The following is a 25,927-nucleotide window of genomic DNA, read 5'->3' as shown; positions in this document are numbered from 1 at the left end:
AGCTACGTCGCCGAGCTAAAGCGACTTGCAGGACAATGTGAGTTTGACGGCTACCTGGAGCAAATGCTCAGAGACGTTTTTGTACTGGGCATTGGCCACGAGACCATCCTACGAAAACTTTTGACTGTAGAGACACCGACCCTCAGTAAGGCCTTTGCAATAGCACAGACATTTATGTCCACCAGTGATAACACCAAACAAATCTCTCAGCACACAAGTGCTAGTAATGTTCATAAATTAACTGGAACTGTGTTTGCGAGCAGAAATGTACAGGGCAGCACCCACGAGTCTGCAACTGCCAGCAGGTCTCAGGTGACCCAGATGACTCGGAGTCCCCAACAAAGGATGAATGCAAGGCAATTCACACCTTGTTGGCGTTGTGGAGGCTTCCATTCAGCCTATTCATGCCGCTTCAAAGGGTATGTTTGCAAGAGCTGTGGAACATTGGGGCACCTCCAACGAGCTTGCAAATGAGCTGCAAGCTCTGCAAAACCTGCTAACCACCACGTGGCAGAGGAAGATCGGTCCATGGTGGATCAAAGCAATTTCAAGCCTCAGAGAGAGGAGGCAGATGCTGAAGTACATGGGGTGCACACATTTTTGACGAACTGTCCACCTATAATGCTAAATGTAAAATTGAATAGCTTACCCATAGCCATGGAACTAGACACTGGTGCTAGCCAATCCATCATGAGTAAAAAGATGTTTGAGAGACTGTGGTGCAACAAGGCACTCAGACCAGCTCTGAGCCCCATCCACACGAAACTGAGAACGTACATCAAAGAGCACATCACTGTCCTGGGCAGCGCCATGGTCAAGGTCACCTACGAGGGCATGGTGCACGAACTGCCACTCTGGATTGTCCCGGGCGATGGCCCCACACTGCTTGGAAGGAGCTGGCTGGACAAAGACCGCTGGAACTGGGATGACATCCGAGCGCTATCACATGTCGTTGAGGCCTCATGTACCCAGGTTCTTAACAAATTTCCTTCCCTTTTTGAGCCTGGCATTGGAAACTTTTCCGGGGCGAAAGTGCGGATCCACTTGGTCCCAGAGGCACGACCCATTCACCACAAGGCGCGAGCGGTACCCCACATGATGAGGGAGAGAGTGGAAATAGAGCTGGACAGGCTGCAACGCGAGGGCATCATCTCCCCAGTGGAATTTGGCAAGTGGGCCAGCCTGATTGTTCCAGTACTCAAAAGTGATGGCACGGTCAGGATTTGCGGCGATTATAAAGTAATATTAATCGTTTCTCGCTATAGGACCAATACCCGCTACCTAAGGCAGACGACCTATTTGCGCCACTAGCAGGAGGCAAGACGTTCACCAAGCTCGACCTGACTTCGGCCTCCATGACGCAGGAGCTGGAGGAGACTTCGAAGGGCCTCACCTGCATCAACACGCACAAGGGACTGTTCATCTACAACAGATGCCCGTTTGGAATTCGGTCGGCTGCAGCGATCTTCCAGAGAAACATGGAGAGCCTACTCAAGTCGGTACCACAAACGGTGGTTTTTGAGGATGACATATTGGTCACGGGTCGGGACACCGTCGAGCACCTACAAAACCTGGAGGAGGTCCTCTAGCGACTGGATAGCGAAGGGCTGCGGCTGAAGAGGTCGAAATGCGTCTTCATGGCAACAGAAGTGGAGTTTTGGGGAGAAAGATCGCAGCGGACGGCATTCGGTCCACAGACGCCAAGACAGAGGCTATCAGGAACGCACCCAGGCCACAGACCGTCACGGAGCTGCGGTCGTTCCTGGGACTCGAACTATTTTGGTAACTTCCTACCGGGGTTAAGCACCCTTTTAGAGCCACTACATGTATTATTGCGTAAAGGTGAGAACTGGGTATGGGAAAAAAAACAAGTAATTGCTTTTGAGAAAGCCAGAAACATTTTATGCTCCAGCAAGCTGCTTGTATTGTATAACACGTGTAAAAGACTTGTGCTAGCATGTGATGTGTCGTCATGTGGAGTCGGGTGTGTATTACAACAAGCTAACGTTGCGGGGAAGTTGCAACCTGTCGCCTATGCCTCCAGGAGCTTGTCTAAGGCCGAGAGGGCCTACAGCATGATTGAGAAAGAGGCATTAGGGTGTGTGTTCGGGGTAAAGAAAATGCATCAGTACCTGTTGGGCCTCAAATTTGAGCTGGAAACTGATCACAAGCCCCTCACATCCCTGTTCGCTGAAAACAAGGGGATAAATACTAATGCCTCAGCCCGCATACAAAGGTGGGCACTCGCGCTATCTGCGTATAACTATAACATCCGCCACAGGCCAGGCACCGAGAACTGTGCGGATGCTCTCAGTCGGCTACCATTGCCCACCACGGGGGTGGAAATGGCGCAGCCTGCAAACTTGTTGATGGTGGCGCAGCCCGCAGACTTGTTGATGGTCATGGCAGTGTTTGAAAATGATAAATCACCTGTCACGGCCCACCATATTAGGACTTGGACCAGCCAAGATCCTCTGCTGTCCCTAGTAAACAAACTATGTACTGCATGGGAGCTGGGCCAGCAGCCCCGTTGAAATGCAAGAGCTAATCAAGCCGTTCCAGCGGCGAAAGGACGAGCTGTCCATTCAGGCAGACTGCCTGTTGGGTTACCGCATAGTGCTACCCAAAAAGGGCAGAGAGACGTTCATCTCGGATCTCCACAGCACACACCTGGGTATAGTAATGATGAAAGCGATAGCCAGATCCCACGTGTGGTGGCCCGGTATTGACTCTGATTTAGAGTCCTGTGTACGGCAATGCAGCGTGTGTGCTCAGTTGAGCAACGCGCCCAGAGAGACACCACTAAGTTTGTGGTCCTGGCCCTCCAGACCATGGTCGAGGATTCATGTCGACTATGCGGGCCCGTTTCTCGGTAAAATGTTCCTGGTGGTGGTGGTGGATGCTTTTTCAAAATGGATTGAATGTGAAATAATGTCGGGAAGCACCGCCACCGCCACCATTGAAAGCCTGAGGGCCATGTTTGCCACCCACGGCCTGCCTGACATACTGGTCAGTGACAACGGGCCATGTTTCACCAGTGCTGAATTTAAAGAATTCATGACCCGCAATGGGATCAAACATGTAACCACAGCCCTGTTTAAACCAGCCTCCAATGGGCAGGCAGAGCGGGCAGTACAAACCATCAAACAGAGCCTTAAACGAGTCACAGAAGGCTCACTCCAAACCCGCCTGTCCCGAGTACTGCTCAGCTACCGCACGAGACCCCACTCGCTCACAGGGGTGCCCCCGGCTGAGCTACTCATGAAAAGGACACTTAAAACCAGACTCTCGCTGGTTCACCCCAACCTGCATGATCAGGTAGAGAGCAGGCGGCAGCAACAAAATGTTCGCATCACTGTGTCACGGAAAATTGATCTGAGTGACCCTGTGTATGTGTTAAACGATGGACATGGTCCCAAGTGGATCGCGGGCACGGTGATAGCTAAAGAAGGGAGTAGGGTGTTTGTAGTCAAACTAGACAATGGACAAATTTGCAGAAAGCACCTGGACCAAACGAGGCTGCGGTTCACAGACTGCCCTGAACAACCCACAGCAGACACCACCTTTTTCGAGCCCACAACACACACCCAAAGGATCAACGACACCACGCCGGACCAGGAAATCGAACCCATCACGCCCAACAGCCCAGCAAGGCCAGGCTCACCCAGCAGCCCTGCAGGGCCAACAACATGCCAGCCCAGCGAGGGCACAGCCAACACACCAGAACAGACATTTGTACCGAGGCGGTCCACCAGGGAAAGAAAGGCTCCCGACCGCCTCACCTTGTAAATAGTTTTCACTTTGACTTTGCAGGGGAGTGATGTTGTGTATCTGTAAAGCATGCACTCCCATGTTCCGCCACCAGGGAGCTCATCCCCTGAAGTCCCACGGGATCCCAGCATCCCTTGGGAGCACTGTATATAAGCCGGTCCCTAATAAAGACTGAGGTCACTGTTACTTTAACCTCCCTGTGTGCAGTCTCATCTGTGTTAGGATCACAACAGAGGGAGTGCCGCACTGTTAGAGGGGCAATACTGAGGGAGTGCCGCACTGTCGGAGGGGCAGTGCTGAGGGAGTGTTGCACTGTCGGAGGTGCAGTACTGAGGGAGTGCTGCACTGTCGGAGGTGCAGTACTGAGGGAGTGCCGCACTGTCGGAGGGGCAGTACTGAGGGAGTGCTGCACTGTCGGAGGGGCAGTACTGAGGGAGTGCTGCACTGTCGGAGGTGCAGTACTGAGGGAGTGCCGCACTGTCGGAGGGGCAGTGCTGAGGGAGTGCTGCACTGTCGGAGGTGCAGTACTGAGGGAGTGCCGCACTGTCGCAGGGGCAGTACTGAGGGAGTGCTGCACTGTCGGAGGTGCAGTACTGAGGGAGTGCTGCACTGTCGGAGGTGCAGTACTGTGGGAGTGCCGCACTGTCGGAGGGGCAGTGCTGAGGGAGTGCTGCACTGTCGGAGGTGCAGTATTGAGGGAGTGCCGCACTGTCGCAGGGGCAGTACTGAGGGAGTGCTGCACTGTCGGAGGGCCAGTACTGAGGGAGTGCTGCACTGTCGGAGGTGCCGTCTTTTGGATGAGACATTAAACTGAGGTGGATTTAAAAGATCCCATGGCACTATTTCGAAGAAGAGCAGGGGAGTTATCCCCGGATTCCTGGGGCCAATATTTATCCCTCAAACAACATCACTAAAACAGATTAGCTGGTCATTATCACATTGCTGTTTGTGGGAGTTTGCTGTGCGCAAATTGTCAGCCGCCTTTCCTACATTACAACAGTGACTACACTCCAAAAGTACTTCATTGGCTGTAAAGCGCTTTGGGATGTCCTGATATGAAAGGTGCTATATAAATGCAAGTCTGCCTGTCTGTTTCTCTCTTTCTCTCTCTCTTTCTTTTTTTTTTCTTTCTCTCTCTCACTTTCTCACTTTCTTTTTTTCTTTTTCTCTTTTTCTCTTTCAATTTCTCTTTTTCTCTCGCTTTCTCGTTGTCTCTTTCACACCACACACAACAAACACGTCACGGACACCCTGCTGCTAACCCACACACTCTCGGGGCAACAGGATGACAGGCAGGAGCGGGGGTGCTAACTGACTTACCCCTCCCCTCCCCGACCTCAGCCCAGGAGCACGGAAGCTGATAATGGTGATGTCCTGCCCGAGTGTTAAGCGATTTATTTTGGTGTTGGATGACATTTGAATGCCCCTTTGGGCAGGGCTGTGGTATGAGGAATCCCTGACGGTTGCGACGTGCAGTTTAAACTTGAAGATGCAAGGCTGCGGGTGTTGGGAGATTGGGATTGTGCCTGTTTCTGGGTGCAGTATTCCCCTGGGACCAGGAGACAAAGCCAGCCTGTGCTGCCTTTCCCAGAGAGAATCTACAGCTGGCTGCTGAGGAGTTCTGGTGGTTGCGTCTGTTTGATCCTGGACCATCTGTACAGTAAACCGTGCGCTCACACAATGGCCTGTCGCTGGCACGTACTCCTGGAGCACAAGAGCAAATCTGTCGCAGCATTTCTGTTTTGTCTGACTCTTGGAGCTTTGTGGTGGGCAGCCATGAGGGTGGGAGGCAAGGGGGGGGGGTGGGGGGCGGTAGGTTGGGGATGGGGGGTTGCAGGGATGGCGAGGGCGGAGATGGGGAGGGTGGGGGGAACAGGTAGGAGGGGGGAGGGGAGGGTTGGAGATGTGGAGGGGATGGGGGCAGGGAGAAAGTTTCCATTGACTGCGAGCCAGCAGGCGGGGTGGCAGGGGGTTGCAGTGTGATCTCTGACTGTGACCATCGCCAGGCCCACTTCCCCTCTGGGACCAGCCCTTGTTTTCTCCGCCTGCCTTGAATAAAGGTTATTGTGTGGCCCGCTTTGATTTGTAAATCAGCCGACAGCACAAGAGGCAGCTGCTGCTTTTCTCCCTGTGGTCGGGAGGGTGCGATTATAAATTACTTGCTCAGTCAGGGCTAAAAGAAAAAAAATCCTTCTTTTACAAGATCCAGATACACAGGGAATCAATCTCCTCATCCTTCCCCAAAGGCTTGTCTAATCACAATCAGTTTGAGGGGAGGGGTGAGCGGGGCCTGGAGCCCATACAATGCCTTGTTGCCACGTTCTAATGTACATATATTTGCTCAGGGGCTTGTTCGTCCTACAGGCTGCTGTGTGGACACCTGTTCTTTGGTGCAGTACAGTTTAAACCCCCTCCCCCAGCAGCTTGAGGTTACTGTACACAAGCCAAAGATGCCCCTTAATTCCTTCAGGGCGCCAGGGCAGAGCCTGCATTAACATACAGCTGCACTCAGTCCCTGCTGTAAGATGCCACCGACTCCAGCCCCACATTACATGGGCATCATGTTCCCGGCTGGGGCATTCTGATTGGGTAATGAGATTAGCTACCGGCCAAAAGAATATAGTCGAGTGTTTGTAATTCATCCTTTACAGAGAAGATTTCGCTTCACCTCGCTGGGCCAGTGTCGCAGGAAGGGGAGCCGGACTCTGGCTGCAGAAACTTGTTCTCTCCCAGTGCTCACAGCACCCTGCAGGCAAATTATTCCCATATTTTTTTTTTGCAACGTCTCCAGCTTTTCTGATTGATTTCCCTTTCGCCCCAGGAGCTCGAGATCCAGGAAGGAGGGGAAACCCCCTTTTCAGCCACTTTTGCATTTTAAGCCAGGCTTTGTGGTGGACACGCTGTCTGGTGCCGGCATTGACTTTGCTGATGGCCAGCGGCCTAGCAGACTGAGCCGGGATCACGCCAGGCTGCGGTAGAGGCTGAACCGACGGTGGGCTCAGCCCCAGGCCGCTGCCCCTTCCACACCAGCTCCCCGCGGGCACCGACCGGCTCCCGATTGTCGACAGCGAGCCTCGAATCCCTGTGTGGCAATCCCAGTGCTCGATCCCAAACTTCCAGAAGTTCCCTTTGTTTTTTTTTTAAACTTCACAACTCGGAGACTCCCTTGACCTGGATGAGCATCTTGAGACGTGGAATGTAGGAATTGTGGATTCCGCTTAAATTCCCAGATCGTTTCACCAAACGCTGCTGCTGGAAGTAGAGTGTATTGCCGCCTTTATTTAAAGGCATCGAACGCACCTTTTCAGGACCCGCAAATTGCCAGTTAGGGCAGAGCTGCGGCCGCAAGGATCAAATGAAATAAGGGAACGGAGGAGGAAGCGATGAGCGGCCGGGAGCGGGGGCAATAAGCGCGCTGATGTCACTCGTACACAGGTGAGTTCTCGGTTTTTCCCAGCCCCCGCCCCCAACCAAATAATGTTCGAGAGTTCATCATTCCAGAGGCGAGTGGAACTGTCCCAACCCACACCTTGTGTTTGTCCTGAATGACCAAACCTGTACTTGGGCTGGGAATCTCTCTCTCCTCTCTCTCAGGCAGTCCCTCGGAGTGACTTGCTTCCACACTAAGTATGAGTTCTCGGGTGACTGGGTCCGATGCGGGGACCATAGTCTCTGTCACAGGTGGGGCTGACAGAGGGACTGAGAAGAGGCGGTGTTTGATATCCGGGGGAATAATTTAGCCTCTGTGCGGATAGTGTGACACGGGCCGTGGGGAGTCAGTCGGAGCTCACTTATTTATTCCCGTTAAAGGGAGAGGTGTGCAGCGGGCCTTGGATTGGCGTTACACCATCGGCCAGCGTCACCGTCGGGCTCCGTGCCTCCAGGTTGGGTGTTCCCTGCTCGCAGGGCCGGGGTGGCTCGTGCTACGTACTGCAGGGCATTTATAGTCTCTCAGTTTGATTGAAACAAATGAACATCTTTGGGTTAAATATCCTGGATTGATGGTTTGTCGCTTGTGGCTCTGAATCTATAAATTTGGAAATAATTCTGGGGGTTGATTCACCCGAGTTATTGGAACCTGGTGGTGGAACCTAACTGCAAGAGTGGTGCAGGAGAATTACACGGGATATACGGCACAGAAACAGGCCGTTCGGCCCAACCAGTCCATGCCGGCGTTTATGCTCCACTCGAGCCTCCTCCTGTCTTTCCTCATCTAAATCTATCAGCATAGCCCTCTATTCCCTTCTCCCCCATTGGCTAGTCCTCTTTCATCTACAGAACTTTTCTTTGAAATTCTCAATTACAAACATTTCTACCTTTTCAAAAAAAAATCAAATGTCTTCAGTATTATTCCTGCGCCGCCCCCATGCCCGGGGCTGCCTGCATTTTCAGCCACAGTCTGGCTCACCTGATCCAGGTCCTGCGCTGGAGGGGTTTCTACACAACAACAACCTGTATTTATATAGCGCCTTTAACTTGGTGAAACGTCCCAAGGTGCTTCACAGGAGTGTTAGGAGATCAAGAAATTGACAACCAGCCACATAAGGAAAAATTAGGGCAGGTGACCAAAAGCTTGGTCAAAGAGGGAGGTTTTAAGGAGCGTCTTGAAGGAGGAAAGAGAAGTAAAAAGGCGGAGAGGTTTAGGGAGGGAGTTCCAGAGCTTGGGGCCCAGGCCACAGAAGGCACGGCCACCGATGGTGGAGCGATTATAATCAGGGATGATCAGGAGGGCAGAATTAGAGGAGTGCAGACATCTCGGGGGGAGTTGTGGGGCTGGAGGAGATTACAGAGATAGGGAGGGGCGAGGGCCATGGAGGGATTTGAAAACAAGGATGAGAATTTTGTAATCGAGGCGTTGCTTAACCGGGAGCCAATGTAGGTCAGCGAGCACAGGGGGTGATGGGTGGGGAGACTCGGTGCCAACAGAGACTGCATTTTAAAAGTAATTGGTTGGCCATGAAGCACTTTGGGATGTCCACTCACCCATCACCCCCTGTGCTCACTGCCCCGTGTCCTAACTTGCACCGAGTCCCACTCACCCATCACCCCCTGTGCTCACTGCCCCGTGTCCTAACTCGTACCCAGTCCCGATCACCCATCACCCATCACCCCCTGTGCTCGCTGAACTACATTGGCTTCCGGTTAAGCAACGCCTCGATTTCAAATTCTCATCCTTGTTTTCAAATCCCTCCATGGCCCTCGTCCCTTCCCTATCTCTGTAATCCCCTCCAGCCTCACAACCCCCCCCGGGATCTCTGCGCTCCTCTAATGCTGCCCTCCTGAACATCCCTGATTATAATCGCTCAACCATCGGTGGCCGTGCCTTCTGTTGCCTGGGCCCCAAGCTCTGGAACTCCCTCCCTAAACCTCTCCGCCTTTTTACTTCTCTTTCCTCCTTCAAGACGCTCCTTAAAACCTCCCTCTTTGACCAAGCTTTTGGTCACCTGCCCTAATTTCTCCTTATGTGGCTGGTTGTCAATTTCTTGATCTCCTAACACTCCTGTGAAGCACCTTGGAACGTTTCACCAAGTTAAAGGCGCTATATAAATACACGTTGTTGATTGGGGTGTGATGCAATACTTGTCATTTGCCCGGATCGCTGCAGCTACAACTGCACTCGAGGCTGATCACCGTCCAGGACAGAGCAAGAGCGATCAAACATGCATTTAGATCGTGTCTTTCACCAATTTGTGACCTCCCAAAGCTCATCACTTGGAAGAACTATTTTTTTTTAAGTGCAGTCACTGTTGCAATATAGGGAAACATAGCAGCAAATCTGTACACAGCAAGATCATAACGTAAGAAATAGGAGCAGGAGTCGGCTATTCAATAAGATCATGGCTGATCTGATCTTGGCCTCAACTCCACTTCCCTGCCCGTTCCCATAACCCTTTACTCCCTTATCATTCAAAAATCTGTCTATCTCCGCCTTAAATATATTCAATGACCCAGCCTCCACAGCTCGATGGGGCAGAGAATTCCACAGATTCACAACCCTCTGAGAGAAGAAATTCCTCATCTCAGTTTTAAATGGGCGGCCCCTTATTCTATAACTATGCCCCCTAGTTCTAGTCTCCCCCACAAGCCTCCAAAGGTTCCCACAAACAGCAATGTGATAATGACCAGATAATCTGTTTTTGTGATGTTGATTGAGGGATAAAAATTGGCCCCAGGACACCGGGGAGAACTCCCCTGCTCTTCTTTGAAATAGTGCCAAGGGATCTTTTACGTCCACCTGAGAGAGGACGGGGCCTCGGTTTAACGTCTCATCTGAAAGACCGCCCCTCCGACAGTGCAGCGCTCCCTCAGCACTGCCCCTCCAACAGTGCGGCGCTCCCTCAGCACTGCACTGGGAGTGTCAGCCTGGATTGTCGTACTCAAGTCCCTGGAGTGGGACTTGAACCCACAACCTCCTGACTCGGAGTCTAGGGTGCTGCTCACTGAGCCCACGACTGACACTGAAGAGCAGTTCACTTGATGGACCTCTCTCCCCTCCCCTCCACCACCAGCTCACTGTGTCTCTCTGTAGGATGCACTGGAGTAAATCACAAGCTTACTTTGACTTTGACAGCACCTCCCAGCCCCTTGACCTCTACCAACAAGACGGACATCATTGTGCAGGATTGTAAATGTTGCTGAGGGGTAGGGTGGGATCCCAGAGATAACCTTTGCTGGAGGTACTTTGTCGGAAGCATTTTGATTCTTTGGCAGTGACACTTGTTGTTTCCTCCCTCACAGGCAAAGGGCCAGACAACGTTAATGCAAGGAACATCTCCCCGGGTCCCACCATGACATCCGGCAATGGCAACACCACCTCATCGGTTACCACCAGCGTGCCGCAGAACACCGAGAACAAGCCACCGCAGGCCATAGTCAAACCACAGATCCTCACCCATGTCATCGAAGGGTTTGTCATACAGGAGGGGGCAGAACCTTTCCCAGTGAGTACCTTCAGATGTAATGTTCATGGCCGGCTACCGTTTAAATTCATGAAGATAGACAGTGCTCCAGTGTGATGTGGCTTCCACTTGTTCCAGGCTGCTGTACACTCTCTCGTGTGTGTGTGTGTGTGTCTGTGTCTGTGTGTGTGACTGTGTGTGTGTGTGTGTGTGTGTGTGTGTGTGTGACTGTGTGAGTGTCTATCTGTGTGTGTGTGTGTGTGTGTGTGTCTGTCTGTGTGTCTGTCTGTGTGAGTGTGTGTGTGTGTCTATCTGTGTGTGTGTCTGTGTCTGTCTGTGTATCTGTGTGTGTGTATGAGTGTCTGTGAGTGTGTGTGTGTGTCTATCTGTGTGTGTGTACCTGTGTCTGTGTGTGTGTCTATCTGTGTGTGTGTCTATCTGTCTGTGTGACTGTGTGTGTGTGTGTATGAGTGTCTGTTTGTGTGTGCCTGTGTCTGTCTGTGTGACTGTGTGTGTGTGTGTGTGTATGAGTGTCTGTTTGTGTGACTGTGTATGTGAGTGTGTGTCTGTGTGTGTGTTCTCACTCTCTGGTTTAAATGGCAGCTTGAGCGCTTTAACGTAAGTAGCGAGGGTAAGTCTGCAGAGCAGTGTGGGTGGTTGAAAGTCTGCGGCCTGTCATTGCGTGCCTGCTATACCTGTGGGGGGTGTTTGCTCACTGTGTAACGAAGCTGCTGGTTTGTTTCCCTGCCACTAATTGCAGTGCAGCTAACGGCGTGTCCGGTAACGCCACTTTGGTTGCTTTGGTTGCTCTGGCTACTGACCATCAGTCTGGTCATCGGCAAGCCTCGGCAATGCAAGTAGTCGCAACAACTGATTCCCAGCTAGGCTGAGCGGCGGGGGGCAAATGGACAATTCAGCACCCGCACACTTTGTTGGATATCGGAGGCGTGGTAGGAAGTGGACACGACTCCACAATGATCGTTAGACCGGAAGCAAGTGAGCAGGCCGGGGCCTGGTGCTGTTTAATGCCACATTCACGTTACTCAGGCGGGCAGTCTTGGCTGCGGAATCTGCCCGCAACGTGTACCACGGGAGCAGCGCAGGTCACAGCAGCTCTGGCACAGGGGCAGGGCCAGAGCTCTCTCACCGTGTGATGCAAGGCAGTATTGTCCCGGCCATACCTTCCCCGGTGATCGGAGAACCGCGCCTGGAGTCTGTATCGGGGTGTCTCCTGGTCTCTCAGCGGAGATTGGTAGAGACCCCCCACCCCGATAACCGACCCGGTTCAAACGGCTAGAACTGGCCACCAGCGCCGTTTCTGCGGAGCTCCCGCCGAATACATGGCGGGAAAACGCTGCAGGATTCCCCCCCTGGTGCGTACGCGCTGCCCGGCAACACGCCCGCGCCCGCGGTGTGTCTCCCTCTCCATCGCCACTGGCGGTATCTTTACATTGGGTGACGGAGTCGCTGGGAGTGAGAGAGGCTCCCTTCCCACTATACCTGTTGCTGGGATCGTTACAGCATCCAATTCAGTTCGGGAGTTCGGGGGTCATGTTACGCTAACTCGCTGGGCGGCAGCTTTACACCCGCCCAACAACTGACTACTGAGTTACAATTGACCCCATTGTGTTTCTGGTTATAAAAGCATAATGTGTCTCTGTGTGTGTGTGTGTGCGTGCGTGTCTGTGTGTATGTGTCTCTCTGTATGTATGTGTCTGTGCATGCCTATGTGTGTGTGTGTGTGTGTGTGTGTGTCTGCGTGCATGTGTCCTTGTCTGTATGTGCATGCCTGTGTAAATCTGTGTGTCTGTCTATGTATATTTGTGTGTCTGTCTGTGTATATCTGCGTGTGTGTGTGTATGACTGTGTGTGTGTGTGTGTGTGTGTATATCTGTGTGTGTGTCTATATATCATCTGTGTGTGTGTGTATATATCTGTGTGTGTGTGTGTGTGTGTGTCTGTATATATCTGTGTGTATGTGTGTGTGTGTCTGTATGTATGTGTGTGTGTGTGTCTGTATGTATGTGTGTGTGTGTATATATCTGTGTGTGTGTGTGTCTGTATATATCTGTGTGTGTGTATGTGTGTGTCTGTATATATCTGTGTGTGTCTGTATATATCTGTGTGTGTGTGTGTGTCTGTATATATCTGTGTGTGTGTGTGTGTCTGTATATATCTGTGTGTATGTGTATATATCTGTGTGTGTGTGTGTGTGTGTCAGTATATATCTGTGTGTGTCTGTATATCTGTGCGTATGTGTGTTTTGGGGGGGGTGGGTTTGTGGTTCACTTATTTGCAGTATAAAAGTCAAAGCAAGTAAAGCTTTCAGGAGATTTTGCACTAATTGACAATGACATTTTCATGTCTGTACTTTTCTTCTCATCCCGTTTGAACCACTTTTTGAATGATTTCCACAACCTTCTCTATCAACGCTCTCTTCATGGGCTATTTTTGTGAGTGTTCACTTTTCTATTTTATGATACTGTGTAATGTTACTGATTTATTTTGAGCGATGTACCGTGGCAGTGTGCTGTCCTTGGCTTTTTGCTGCGTTGCTCCCCCACCTGTGTGCCCCCCGTGTCACCTGCAGTAAGATTAACGTGCATGCTTGCTTGCAGACTTGCCTCGGTGTAAGTAGTGAAAATGCCTGTTGACTTTTGTGTCGCTATTTGGAACCTGTGGGGACTAGAACCGTGTGGCAGTGAGAGCCTCGATCATCCTTTCAGGCAGCGAGTTCCAGACCACCCCCCCACCCTCTCCTCAACACCCCCCGAATCCTCCAACCAATTTCTTTAAATCTACACCCCCCTGGTTACTGACCTCGCTGCTAAGGGAAATGGGGACTGGGAGTTGCGTGCTGATAAGTTAACAATCCATACACACGGACGCACGGATGGGTAAAGCCCCTTGGGTCCATCCAGCCTGTCCCACACATCTGTAATGCCTTGTGCATCACCATACAGAGACCCCCCCCCCACCCCGAAACCCTGTGATCTATTGAGCGAGCTGGTAGCCCAAACGGAGAGAAGCCATTTGCCCATGAGAAATGGAAGGCACTGCACAGTGAACGAGTCGCGAATACGTTGGGGTTTTTCTATAAATTGTAAACCTAGTTGGTGTGAAAACCAAAATAAGACAGAACCAGGGAGGAAATACATTTAAGAGTTCGATAGATTTTTGTTGGGTGAGGGTATCCAGGGATTACTTTGGTAGGAAAAATAAAAAAGCAGAGTATTTTTTAAATGGTGAGAGATTGGGAAATGTTGGTGTTCAGAGGGACCTGGGTGCCCTTGTACACCAATCACTGAACGTTAACCTGCAGGTACAGCAAGTGATTAAGAATTTAATGGTATGGTGGCCTTGATGACAAGAGGATTTGATTATAAGAGTAAAGACGTCTTACTGCAATTATATCGGGCCCCGGTGAGACCACACCTGGAGTATTGTGCACAGTGTCGGTCTCCTTACCTAAGGAAGGATATACTTGCCATAGAGGGAGTGCAACGAAGGTTCACCAGACTGATTCCTGGGATGGGGGATTGTCCTATGAGGAGAGATTGAGGAGACTAGGCCGATATTCTCACGTTTAGAAGAATGAGAGATGATCTCATTGAAACATACAACATTTTTACAGGGCTTGTCAGGGTAGATGCAGGGAGGATGTTTCCCCCGGGCTGGGGAGTCTAGAACCAGGGGTCACAGTCTCAGGATAAGGGGCCGGTCATTTAGGACTGAGATGAGGAGGAATTTCTTCACTCAGAGGATGGTGGATCTTTGGAATTCTCTGCCCCAGAGGGCTGTGGAGACTCAGTCGTTGAGTATATTCAAGACAGAGATCGATAGATTTTTGGATATTAAGGGAATCGAGGGATATGGGGATCAGGCGGGAAAGTGGAGTTGGGGTAGATGATCAGCCATGATCTCATTGAATGGCGGCGCAGGCTCGAGGGGCTGAATGGTCGACTCCTGCTCCTATGTTCCTACTGAGCTATGAAGTCTGAATAGAGGACACGGTGGTGTAGTGGTTATGTTACTGGACTAATCAGAGAACCTGAGTTCAAATCCGATCGTGGCGATTTCAGAATTTGGATTCAGTTTTGTAAATACTTGAAGGGGATAAATTTGCCGGGCTGTGGGGAAAGGACAGGAGAGTGGGACTGATTGGATCGCTCTGTCACAGGCAGGATGGTCTGAGTGGCCTCCTATGCTGCATCATTCTATGATAAGTTCCTGAGGTTGATTCCAGCCGGCCAACTAATTCACTTTTTAAAAAGTGCCCCAATGACTGAGATAAGGTGTCAACTAATTGCCCCATCCTGCAGTGAATGAGACTCAGTAACGCTGACTGTGCCCCGGAGTTAAGGCTGACCACTGGTCGGAAAACTAACCATCGCCTCTGTCCAGCCTGGCTCCGTCCTTCTTTTCACCCCTTGCCTCCCATTTCTGAAACTTTGCATCCTAGTGCTCCATGTGCAATGTTCCCGCTAAGCTGCCCGTGTGGCCATGCCGTCACCGCAAGGTCCCGGACAGGCCTCTCACCGGCTCTTACATTGGCAATACCGCAATGGGAGCAGGAGGAGGCCCATTCAGCCCCTGGAGCCTGTTACACAGGAACAGGAGGAGGCCCATTCAGCCCCTCGAGCCTGTTACACAGGAACAGGAGGAGGCCCATTCACCTCCTGGAGCCTGTCACACAGGAACAGGAGGAGGCCATTCAGCCCCTCGAGCCTGTTACACAGGAACAGGAGGAAGCCCATTCAGCCCCTCAAGCCTGTTACACAGGAACAGGAGGAGGCCCGTTCAGCCCCTCAAGCCTGTTACACAGGAACAGGAGGAGGCCATTCAGCCCTCGAGCCTGTTACACAGGAACAGGAGGAGGCCATTCAGCCCTCGAGCCTGTTACACAGGAACAGGAGGAGGCCATTCAGCCCTCGAGCCTGTTACACAGGAACAGGAGGAGGCCCATTCAGCCCCTCGAGCCTGTTCCGCCATTCAATGAGATCAAGGCTGATCTGCGATCTAACTCCATATACACCCGCCTTTGGCCCATATCCCTTAATACCTTTGGTTAACAAAAATGTATCAATCTCAGATTTAGAATTAACAATTGACCCCCAGCATCGATTGTCGTTTGCGAAAGAGAGTTCCAAACCTCTACCACCCTTTGTGTGTAGAAGTGTTTCCTAATTTCACTCCTGAAAGGTCTGGCTCTAATTTTTACTCTGCCCCTACTCCCGACTCCCCAACCAGCGGGAATAGTTTCTCTCTATCCACCCGCTCTGTTCCCGAAATATTCTGAAACCTTCGATCAGATCGCCCCTTAACCTTCTAAATTCCAGGGAATACAGCCCTAGTTTGTGTAATCTCTCCTCGCAGGCAGAGATTTAAAGGGACCGTGCATTAATAGAAAGCGGCCATGTGGAACAAGGCGCCGCTCACAGGGGACATTGTCCGTGTGTATTTCTTGTCGTTCTCGGGTTGTGGGCATTGCTGGTAAGGCTGGTATTCATTGCCACCCCTGGTCACCCAGGGTTTGATACAAACCAAGTGTCTCGCTGGGCCTCTTCAGAGGCCGGTCAACCACGCTGGTGTGGGACTGGAGTCGCCTATAGGCCCAGACCGGGTTTCCTTCCCTATGTGGATAATCTAAAACCAAACCCTTTTTTTAATCCTATAAAACAGATTAGCTTGCAAACCTTCGTAGGGTCGATGGAGGTTGGGTCTCAATCCTTCATTTATTTTTAGTTGATTAAAAAGAAGTTAGGTACTCAGTCGAATAAGGTGCTGTGTGTGTTAGTGCTAAGTGCAAATAATGCACATACACATTGGTTTCAACTAATACACCCAGCTATTCTGTTCCACATATAATCTCAAGTTTCCCATTGGCTCTCCATTGGAAACCAATAATCAGTGACCTCTTCCTCCCCTTCCTTCTCCTACTCTTCCAATAGTGTTTTGGGATCTTTTGTGACCACCTGAGGGGGCATAAGGGGCTTCTGCTAACATTTTGTCCTCTAACAGTGTAGCACTCGCTCAATACTGCGCTGTGGTGTTGCTCAACAATTTTCTGACACAAAGCTGCATCTGCTCATGTTCAGCTGAGAACTGCAATTGAGAAAACATTTCCCCAATGACTCGGCGGTTAAATGTGCCATTTAGGGAGGGACTGACCCACACACAGGCGGAAGGTTCCAGATTTAGTCCCGTGTACGCTGAGCCACCTGGTCTCCGCTAGGCCCCTCCGTTAAAAGTGCCAGCTGTGGCTCAGTGGGCAGCACTCTCGCCTTGGAGTCAGAAGGTCGTGGGTTCAGGTCCCACTCCAGGGACTTGAGCACAAAAGAAATCCAGGTTGACACTCCCAGTGCAGTGCTGAGGGAGAAATCTTAATTGCCCTCTGAAATAGCCTTGCAAGCCACTCAGTCCCTCCTTCTCTGGGGCAATTAGGGATGGGCAATAAATGCTGGCCTTGCCCCAATGCCCCAATTCCCATGAACAAATACATTTTAAAGGGGAGCGGATGGGGAAGTGGAGTTGAGGCCAGGATCAGATCAGCCATGATCTTATTGAATGGCATAGCAGGCTCGAGGGGCTGAATGGCCGACTCCTGCTCCTATTTCTTATGTTCTTAAGCTCAGCATCCCTGGGATTGGAATGGGAAAGACCAGCTAGCACTCCTTGCTGTGTGTGTGTGGATATTGGACCCAGTGTCATGGACCCTACAGTTAAGTACTCTGCCAACGTGTACTGTACCACAGTTATCACAGGAAGAGTAGCCCCTTGGGGAGACAGCTGTCACTCATTGGAGTGCAGACGCTGTTCCCACATTACAACAGTGACTACACTCCAAAAGTACTTCATTGGCTGTAAAGCACTTTGGGACGTCTGGTGATCATGAAAGGCGCTATATAAATGCAAGTCTTTCTTTTCGTTCTTTCGCTGAATTACACCCCGACGTGAGTCAGTGCCTCAGAGGACAGGAGGGAAAGGATAATACTGGGAAGCGGCAGAAAACGGAGTCAGATCATTGATTTGCCGATGATCCCCATTAACACTACAGAGATTTGCTTTGGAAGATGTATAACCTCAATTTGTCCAGCCCAGTGTATGCTAAATAATCTCAATACATGTTCCACGGAGCGCTAGCTAAACTTTCCTATTCCAAGCCCAGGGTGCAGATGACCCAAAGCTTGGTCAAAGAGGTAGGTTTTAAGGAGCGTCTTTAAAGGAAGAGAGGTAGAGAGGCGGAGAGGTTTAGGGAGGGAGTTCCAGAGCTTTGAGCCCAGGCAACAGAAGGCACGGCCACCGATGGTGGAGCGATTATAATCAGGGATGTTCAAGAGGCCAGAATTGGTATTGGTCCAGTTGAAGAAACTGGTTACAAGAGTATTTTAGTGCTGATGAACAGCGTTTAGCAGATAACTGGTTTCCCAAGCATCTATATTGTTTAGGGAGTTTAGGGAGGGTTATGGGGAGCGGGCAGGGAAGTGGAGTTGAGGCTAAGATCAGATCAGCCATGATCTTATTGAATGGCAGAGCAGGCTCGAAGGGCCGTATGGCCTACTCCTGCTCCTATTTCTTATGTTCTTATGTTTAGTTATTGTTATCTCAATAAGAACATAAGTGGAACTGGTGTGCGTTGCTTCTGGTTACAATATTGGTCACTGTCGCCATTTAGAAACGGCTTCAGATGAGGTTGGTACGCTGGTAGGTCGTGGGATGGCACCCGTGACCTGTAGCCTCCCCAAATGTTGAGTTCCTGATCTCGGTTGTACGTCAGAGAAGGTCTGGGTGAGAGGACCACGCATGGCCCACCCTTTGATCAAACCTCCTGGCACTTGGCTTGGGATCCAATGGCAGAGTCCTCGGGAGAAATCCGATGGACCCCTTTAAGATGGAGAATGATGTTTGGCACTGGGAGCACTAACTCGCATAAGACGCATAGAATTGTTCTTGTTTTGCCATTTCTAGGTGGGCCGCTCATCGCTGCTGATTGAAAACTTGGCCAAACTGAAGCAACAGCAACAGGCATGTGTCCAGCCGGCAGAAAAACTGCCCCCGTTCAATCACACCGACTCCGAGATGGACGACCTCAGCCAGCAAGGTTTGTGTTCCTTATTCGTTCCGGGATGTGGGTGTCGCTGGCAAGGCCGGCATTTATTGGCCGTCCCTAATTGCCCCTTGAGAAGGTGGTGGTGAGCCGCCTTCTTGAACCGCTGCAGTCCGTGTGGTGAAGGTGCTCCCACAGTGCTGTTAGGGAGGGAGTTCCAGGATTGTGGCCCAGCGACGATGAAGGAACGGCCGATATATTTCCAAGTCAGGATGGTGTGTGACTGGGAGGGGAACGTGGAGGTGGTGGTGTTCCCCTGCGCCTGCTGCCCTTGTCCCTCTAGACGGTAGAGGTGGCGGGTTTGGGAGGTCTTACCGAAACAGCTTTGGCGAGTTGCTGCAGTGCATCTTGTAGATTGTCTTTGTGTCCTCGACCAGACCAACGTCCCCAGCATCGAAGCACTGACCACACTCGACCAACTCTGTTAGGCAGGCCACGTTGTCCACTTGCCCAACACGAGACTCCCAAGGCAAGTGCTCCACTTGGAACTCCTACACAGCAAGCGAGCTCCAAGTGGGCAGAAGAAACGCTTCAAGGACACCCTCAAAGCCTCCCTGATAAAGTGCAACATCCCCACCGACACCTGGGAGTCCCTGGCCAAAGACCGCCCTAAGTGGAGGAAGAGCATCCGGGAGGGCGCTGAGCACCTCGAGTCTCGTCGCCGAGAGCATGCAGAAACCAAGCGCAGGCAGCGGAAGGAGCGTGCGGCAAACCAGTCCCACCCTCCCTTTCCCTCAACCACAGTCTGTCCCACCTGTGACAGGGACTGTGGCTCTCGTATTGGACTGTTCAGCCACCTGAGAACTCACTTTTAGATTTCAAGAGACTGCCTATGATGATGAGATTGTGTTTGGACCGTTTACGTTGCCTCGTGTGTGGCAGCACTGTGCAGTGACCTGGCACAGAACTCAACTCACCAGAATTTTCTTGGGCAGGTTTAGGCAGAGTTTATTTGTGTGCATTTTATTTGTCATTTCCGAGTCATTTCTATAAGGCCCAAGTCGTGGATAGTACCCTGTTACTGAGGCTGCTCGCACCTAGACCGGCTACAAGAAAAATCTATTCACTGAATAGGCAGGCCTCATTCACAACCAGCCTCTAACCTCGTTCTCTACATTGGGTATTGTACTGGACAGTTGCAGCACCTCCATTGGGCCGGTTACACCGGGGCGACTCACTCCATCCATGGCCGGTTACACCGGGGCGACTCGCTCCATGGCCGGTTACACCGGGGCGACTCGCTCCATCGCCGGTTACACCGGGGCGACTCACTCCATGGCCGGTTACACCGGGGCGACTCACTCCATGGCCGGTTACACCAGGGCGACTCACTCCATCCATCGCCAGTTACACCGGGGCGACTCGCTCCATCCATCGCCAGTTACACCGGGGCGACTCGCTCCATGGCCGGTTACACCTGGGCGACTCGCTCCATCCATCGCCGGTTACACCGGGGCGACTCACTCCATGGCCGGTTACACCGGGGCGACTCGCTCCATGGCCGGTTACACCAGGGCGACTCGCTCCATGGCCGGTTACACCAGGGCGACTCGCTCCATCCATTGCCGGTTACACCGGGGCGACTCACTCCATGGCCGGTTACACCGGGGCGACTCACTCCATGGCTGGTTACACCGGGGCGACTCGCTCCATCCATCGCCGGTTACACGGGGCGACTCACTCCATGGCCGGTTACACCGGGGCGACTCACTCCATGACCGGTTACACCGGGGCGACTCGCTCCATCGCCGGTTACACCGGGGCGACTCACTCCATGGCCGGTTACACCTGGGCGACTCGCTCCAAGGACTCGCTGATCACCTTGCTGCAGCTGAAATTCTACAAATGAGAATTGGATTGCGTGCCCCTCCCTGTTTGGGTTTTTGGGAGGTGGAGGATGAAAGGTTGGATGAAGGGCGGGTTCACTGTCGCGGAGGCCCCTGCCCTTACCCCATCACATGTCCTCGAGTCCAAGCTCCCCTGCCTGGGATTGTCCGAGGACAGGCTCTGCTGCACCATCTCTAGAACCTGACCAGTGAACACCCTCACTAGTGGCTGCGGTGGTGACCCTGGCACTGAACCCTTACACCTCTGACTCTTTCCAAACTTCCTCAGGCAGCAGCAGCATCATCAGTGAAGAACACGGGTTCACCGGGGCAAGTACCTTCGTCACTTTCCTCTCACACAAGCAGCGCGAGAGGCCAGGCTGTTATTTATCGCTCCCTCAGCACTGCGCTGAAGTGTCAGCCTAGGTTTCTGTGCTCAAGTCTCTGGATTGGGACTTGAACCCACAGCCTTTTGACTCAGGAGAGAGCGAGAGACTGAGAGACCCAGAGAGAGAGAGAGCGAGAGAGACCCACTGAGCCACAGCTGACTGCTTCATCCTCACTATTTTGAAATGAAGATTAAGTGCACAGTCTCTTGCTCCAACCCCTTCCCTCCCCGAAAGCTGCACTGTGCAATTCCTTTAGCTTTCTTGAATTTCCCTTCCTCCTATAAACTGTAATCTTTGAAAACCCAAGCTTGCCATTGAACCTTTACTTCTTAATTTATCTTCTCTCTGAACGTTTTACTTCTTTAGTAATGTCCTGTGCAGCAGAGCTTTGTCCCTGCCCTAGCTCACTGAACCACTGCTTCTGATCACCATTAATGGAATTAGATTATTTTTTGTAACAAGTAATGTCAGTGTCGTGTGGTCCACAAAACATGCACATTAACTGTTTCAGACCAGCGCTGTATCTCCTTGTTCTGACTAGTGAGAAGGTTGCTAAGTTTAGCCTCATTCAGATTGAATTAAAGAGCGAAGCCAAGGCTTAACCAATCCACGTTCCTTGTATACGGTTTTACGAATCGCATTTTGTTGAAATTTGGGAACAGGGGATGGGGAATATTTTTGTATCTCACTTTACTGCTATGTGTTTGCACCTTTCTCAGTAACCATTCTTTACTTGTGTTCAGACTCGAAGGAAAAGGAAGAGGATGCTCTCAAGCTGAAGTGTGAGTTTTGCGGACGGCTAGATTATGCCCATAAGTTTAAAGGATCGAAAAGATTTTGCTCCATGGCGTGTGCGAAGAGGTAAGCGCTCAGCAAAGCTGTGAGGTGTTCAAGGCTTTCCATTATGTTAGTGGCACTAGACTGGGTGTCAGTGTCCAGGCTCGGGTACGGAAAGGTCAGCTTAGGGTTCCCACTCCCGGTCCGTGCCCAGCGATGCAAATAGCCGGTGTTGATTAGGGACCTGACTGTCATATATGCACTTTTGGGATCACTGGCCACTAGATGGCGTCCCTGTTGGAGGCCATTGGGCTTACACGCACGTGTGTGCAGCCCAAGTATAAAAGGCCAGTCATTTTGTATATTAGTCACTTTGGGCCTTAGTAAAGCAGAGCCAAGGTCATACCTCTTGGAGTTAAACAGTACTCAGTCTAACAGTTATTGCACACACAACACTGACTTCCCATGGTCAATGCTGACACTTTGAATCCAGACAGGAAGATCTCCCAATTGGAAGAGACACTGAGGGACAGTCGGTCCCTTCGAACTGTACTTCAGAAAAGGACAAGGGAAAGAAATCAAATTTGTTTCAGTTGTTCTGCGAGAGCAATGTGCTGGGAGAATTATTTTTACCTTTTGATATTTTAAATTTTCAATATGCCCCCCTTCATAGAATCATAGAAATTTACAGCATGGAAGGAGGCCATTCGGCCCATCACGTCCGTGCCGGCCGACAAAGAGCTATCCAGCCTAATCCCACTTTCCAGCTCTCGGTCCGTAGCCCTGTAGGTTACGGCACTTTTAAGTTGCACATCCAGGTACCCTTTAAATGTGGTGAGGGTTTCTGCCTCTACCACCCTTTCAGGCCGTGAGTTCCAGACCCCCACCACCCTCTGGATGAAGACATTTCCCCTTAAATCCCCTCTAAACCTCCTACAAATTACTTTAAATCTATGTCCCCTGGTTGTTGACCCCTCTGCCAAGGGAAACAGGTCCTTCCTATCCACTCTGTCCAGGCCCCTCATCATTTTATACACCTCAATCAGGTCTCCCCTCAGCCTCCTCTGTTCCAATGAAAACAACCCCAGCCTATCCAATCTGGCCTCATAGCTAAAATTCTCCAGTCCAGGTAACATCCTCGTAAATCTCCTCAGTACCCTCTCCACTGCAATCACATCTTTCCTGTAATGTGGTGACCAGAACTGCACGCAGTACTCCAGCTGTGGCCTAACTAATATTTTTACAGTTCAAGCATAACCCCCCCTGCTCTTATATTCTATGCCTCGGCTAATAAACACAAGCATTCCATATACCTTCTTAACCACCTTATCCACCTGGCCTGCTACCTTCAGGGATCTGTGGGCCTGCACTCCCAGGTCCCTCTATTCCTCTACACTTCTCAGTGTCCTACCATTTAATGTGTATTCCCCTTGCCTTGTTAGCCCTCCCCAAATGTATTACCTCACACCTCTCCAGATTGAATTCCATTTGCCGCTGTTCTGCCCACCTGACCAGTTCATTGATACCTTCCTGCAGCCCCCAGCTTTCTTCTTCATTATCAACCGCACAGACGATTTTAGTGTCATCTGCAAACTTCTTAATCATACCCCCTATATTCAAGTCTAGATCATTGAGATATATCACAAAAAGCAAGGGACCCAGCACTGAACCCTGTTTTTTTTTTTCTGTACTAAAAGCGCAAGAATGCTTTTAAAGCTGTACAGTGCAGCAAAATAATTAACGTGAAACTTGGGATTGTGGATTTTTGTAATTATAATGTATTTTTGTGTCTGATCAAATGTGTAACTCTGCCCATTGAGGGTTCAGTCTCATCACTCGGACAATGCCGATGTTGCGATGACCACGCAGAACCTGTTGCGTTTTACCCCAGGTACAACGTTGGCTGCAGCAAGCGTGTGGGCCTCTTCAAACCAGACAAGAGCAAGTACCTGCAGAAGAAGGAAGGAGGCAAACTGGGCAGGAGAGGACCCAGGAAGAACAGTTTGCACAACGCGAATAAAGAGCAACACAAGAAACAGCTGAAGGTAAAGACGCGTAACCAGCGAAAGGTTTCCCGCCGAGATACGCCTGGGAGTGTTCCCTGTGCGGAGCGGCCAGACCGACGAGGACAATCTCGGCTTCAATGGCCAGTCTGTAAACTAAGCTCACTTTGGGAGAGCTGCTAGAATGTTCCACGGCCACTGAGGGGGGAAAACATCAATTTGCCTTTATATAGCGCCTTTAATGCAGAAAAATGCTCAAGTGTTGGGGTGAGAGGTGTAAAGAATAGAAAAATGGATGCTGAGCCAAAGTCGTGGATGTGAGGCGAGGTGACCCAAGCTTGGCCAAAGAGCTGGGTCTTGAGAAAGGTCCTGAAGGAGGAGAGGGAAGTGGAGTCCAGGAGGCTGAAGGCACAGCCACTAACGGTGAGCCGAAGGGAGGGGGAAGAACACACACTAGGCCGGAGCCAGAGGACCGGGTTTTGGGGGGGTGGGGGAGCAGGGGTTGTAGTGCTGGAGGAGGAGGAGGTGGGAGATTGGGAGGGGGGAGGTTTTGGAGGGATTTAATTACAACAATGAGAATTTCAAGTTGAGTTGTGGATAGGGCTCCCATGTCAGCCAACAACGGCAGGAGCGATCAGCCAGGAGGAAGGGGATATGAACTGTCACAGTTTCAAATCCGGCTTAATCTCGAGTGCAGAAGTGGGAAACCCTGGCCCCTTAATCTATGGCAAGATTATTGATAAACTTTGTATTTGGACAAAAAGTCACAGCAACCTTTCTAATGCTGAAGTGTGTCGATATTTTCTGGGGGCGGGGGCTGTGGGGGCTGGGGGAGGGTTTCAAATCCAGGCTGACCATTTTCATTTTGTGTTTTGCATAAAGTATCGCTGATCATTGAGCTGCGGTTTAGAATAAAAGGCTGTTCTCCGCTGCAATATTCGATTGCTCGGTGCAGAAATCCAGCTCAATCAGGAGATCGCAGGCTCGGATCGTGAACTCTTACCTTGGTGAGGACAGGGTTAAAATCACTCCTGCAAAAATGTCAGTGAGTTGTTGACAGGACTGAGCCCAGGAAAGATGTAAATGAAGTTGCAGCAACTGTCCTGTGAATAGCCGTCTCCATGGCGGGCGATTGTGTTCCTGCTCAGGCCCCCTGGGCCGTTCACTCTGAATAGCACCAGGGCTGGAGAAAGCCACAGAGATGGACACAATACAGGCAGCTGGTGGACATTTACAGCCCGAGGATAGAGGGGCAGGAGAACAACATTGTTCAAACTAATAAAGAGAACAAGTGCTGGTGAATCAAAGATGTTCAAGGGCCCCTTGTCGGGAATATAATTACAGTAACCGAGAGAAAGGCGTAAGTACCCCATAAATTAATCTCTCCCCCGGGCCAGAGTACTGGCAGCATCTATTCCATGTGTGTGTGCACAATGCCTCACTGCCCCTCGCCTCAGCGTCGCCTCTCTTCCCCCCCCCCCCCCCCCACCCCACGCCTCTCTCTTGCCCCCCCCCTCACCTCTCTCCCCCCCCCCACGCCTCTCCCCCCCCACGCCTCTCTCCCCTCTCCCCCCCCACGCCTCTCTCTTCCCCCCCCCCCCACGCCTCTCTATCCGCCCTCCCACCCCACGCCTCTCTCCTCCCCTCCCCCACGCCTCTCTCCCCCCCCCCCACGGCTCTCTCTCTTTTCCCCCCCCACGCCTCTCTTTCCCCCCCCCACGCCTCTCTTTCCCCCCCCCCACGCCTCTCTTTCCCCCCCCCACGCCTCTCTTTCCCCCCCCCACGCCTCTCTTTCCCCCCCCCACGCCTCTCTTTCCCCCCCCCACGCCTCTCTTTCCCCCCCCCACGCCTCTCTTTCCCCCCCCCACGCCTCTCTTTCCCCCCCCCACGCCTCTCTTTCCCCCCCCCACGCCTCTCTTCTCCCCCCACGCCTCTCTTCTCCCCCCACGCCTCTCTCTCCCCCCCCCCCACGCCTCTCTCTCCCCCCCCCCCCCCCACGCCTCTCTTTCCCCCCCCCCACGCCTCTCTTTCCCCCCCCCCCCACGCCTCTCTTTCCCCCCCCCCCACACCTCTCTTTCCCCCCCCACGCCTCTTCCCCCCCCCCCCTCCGCCTCGCCCACCCCCCGCCCCAGCACGGACCCTCTCTAACAGGCAA

The 25,927-nt window shown here is 51.7% G+C and overlaps 1 protein-coding gene across 8 annotated transcripts in view; it reads left to right on the top strand.

Annotated features, from left to right (window-relative positions):
- Positions 1-25,927, top strand: part of LOC139228989 (polyhomeotic-like protein 2) — a 271,331-nt gene that overhangs the window by 235,109 nt on the left and 10,295 nt on the right. For 6 of the 8 annotated variants that reach the window (XM_070860640.1, XM_070860641.1, XM_070860639.1 and 3 more), the window contains 4 exons: positions 10,510-10,712; positions 18,639-18,771; positions 21,736-21,853; positions 23,661-23,814. In XM_070860640.1, the coding sequence (XP_070716741.1) occupies positions 10,510-10,712; positions 18,639-18,771; positions 21,736-21,853; positions 23,661-23,814 (608 nt within the window). The remainder of the gene's footprint in view (positions 1-10,509; positions 10,713-18,638; positions 18,772-21,735; positions 21,854-23,660; positions 23,815-25,927) is intronic. The other 2 variants (XM_070860644.1, XM_070860643.1) reach the window with 2 other exon arrangements.

Source organism: Pristiophorus japonicus, chromosome 18 (assembly GCF_044704955.1).
Source record: "Pristiophorus japonicus isolate sPriJap1 chromosome 18, sPriJap1.hap1, whole genome shotgun sequence".
NCBI classification, from domain to species: domain Eukaryota; kingdom Metazoa; phylum Chordata; class Chondrichthyes; family Pristiophoridae; genus Pristiophorus; species Pristiophorus japonicus.
The sequence above is the reverse complement of the archived record's forward strand: the minus strand, read 5'-3'. Positions and strand labels throughout refer to the sequence as shown.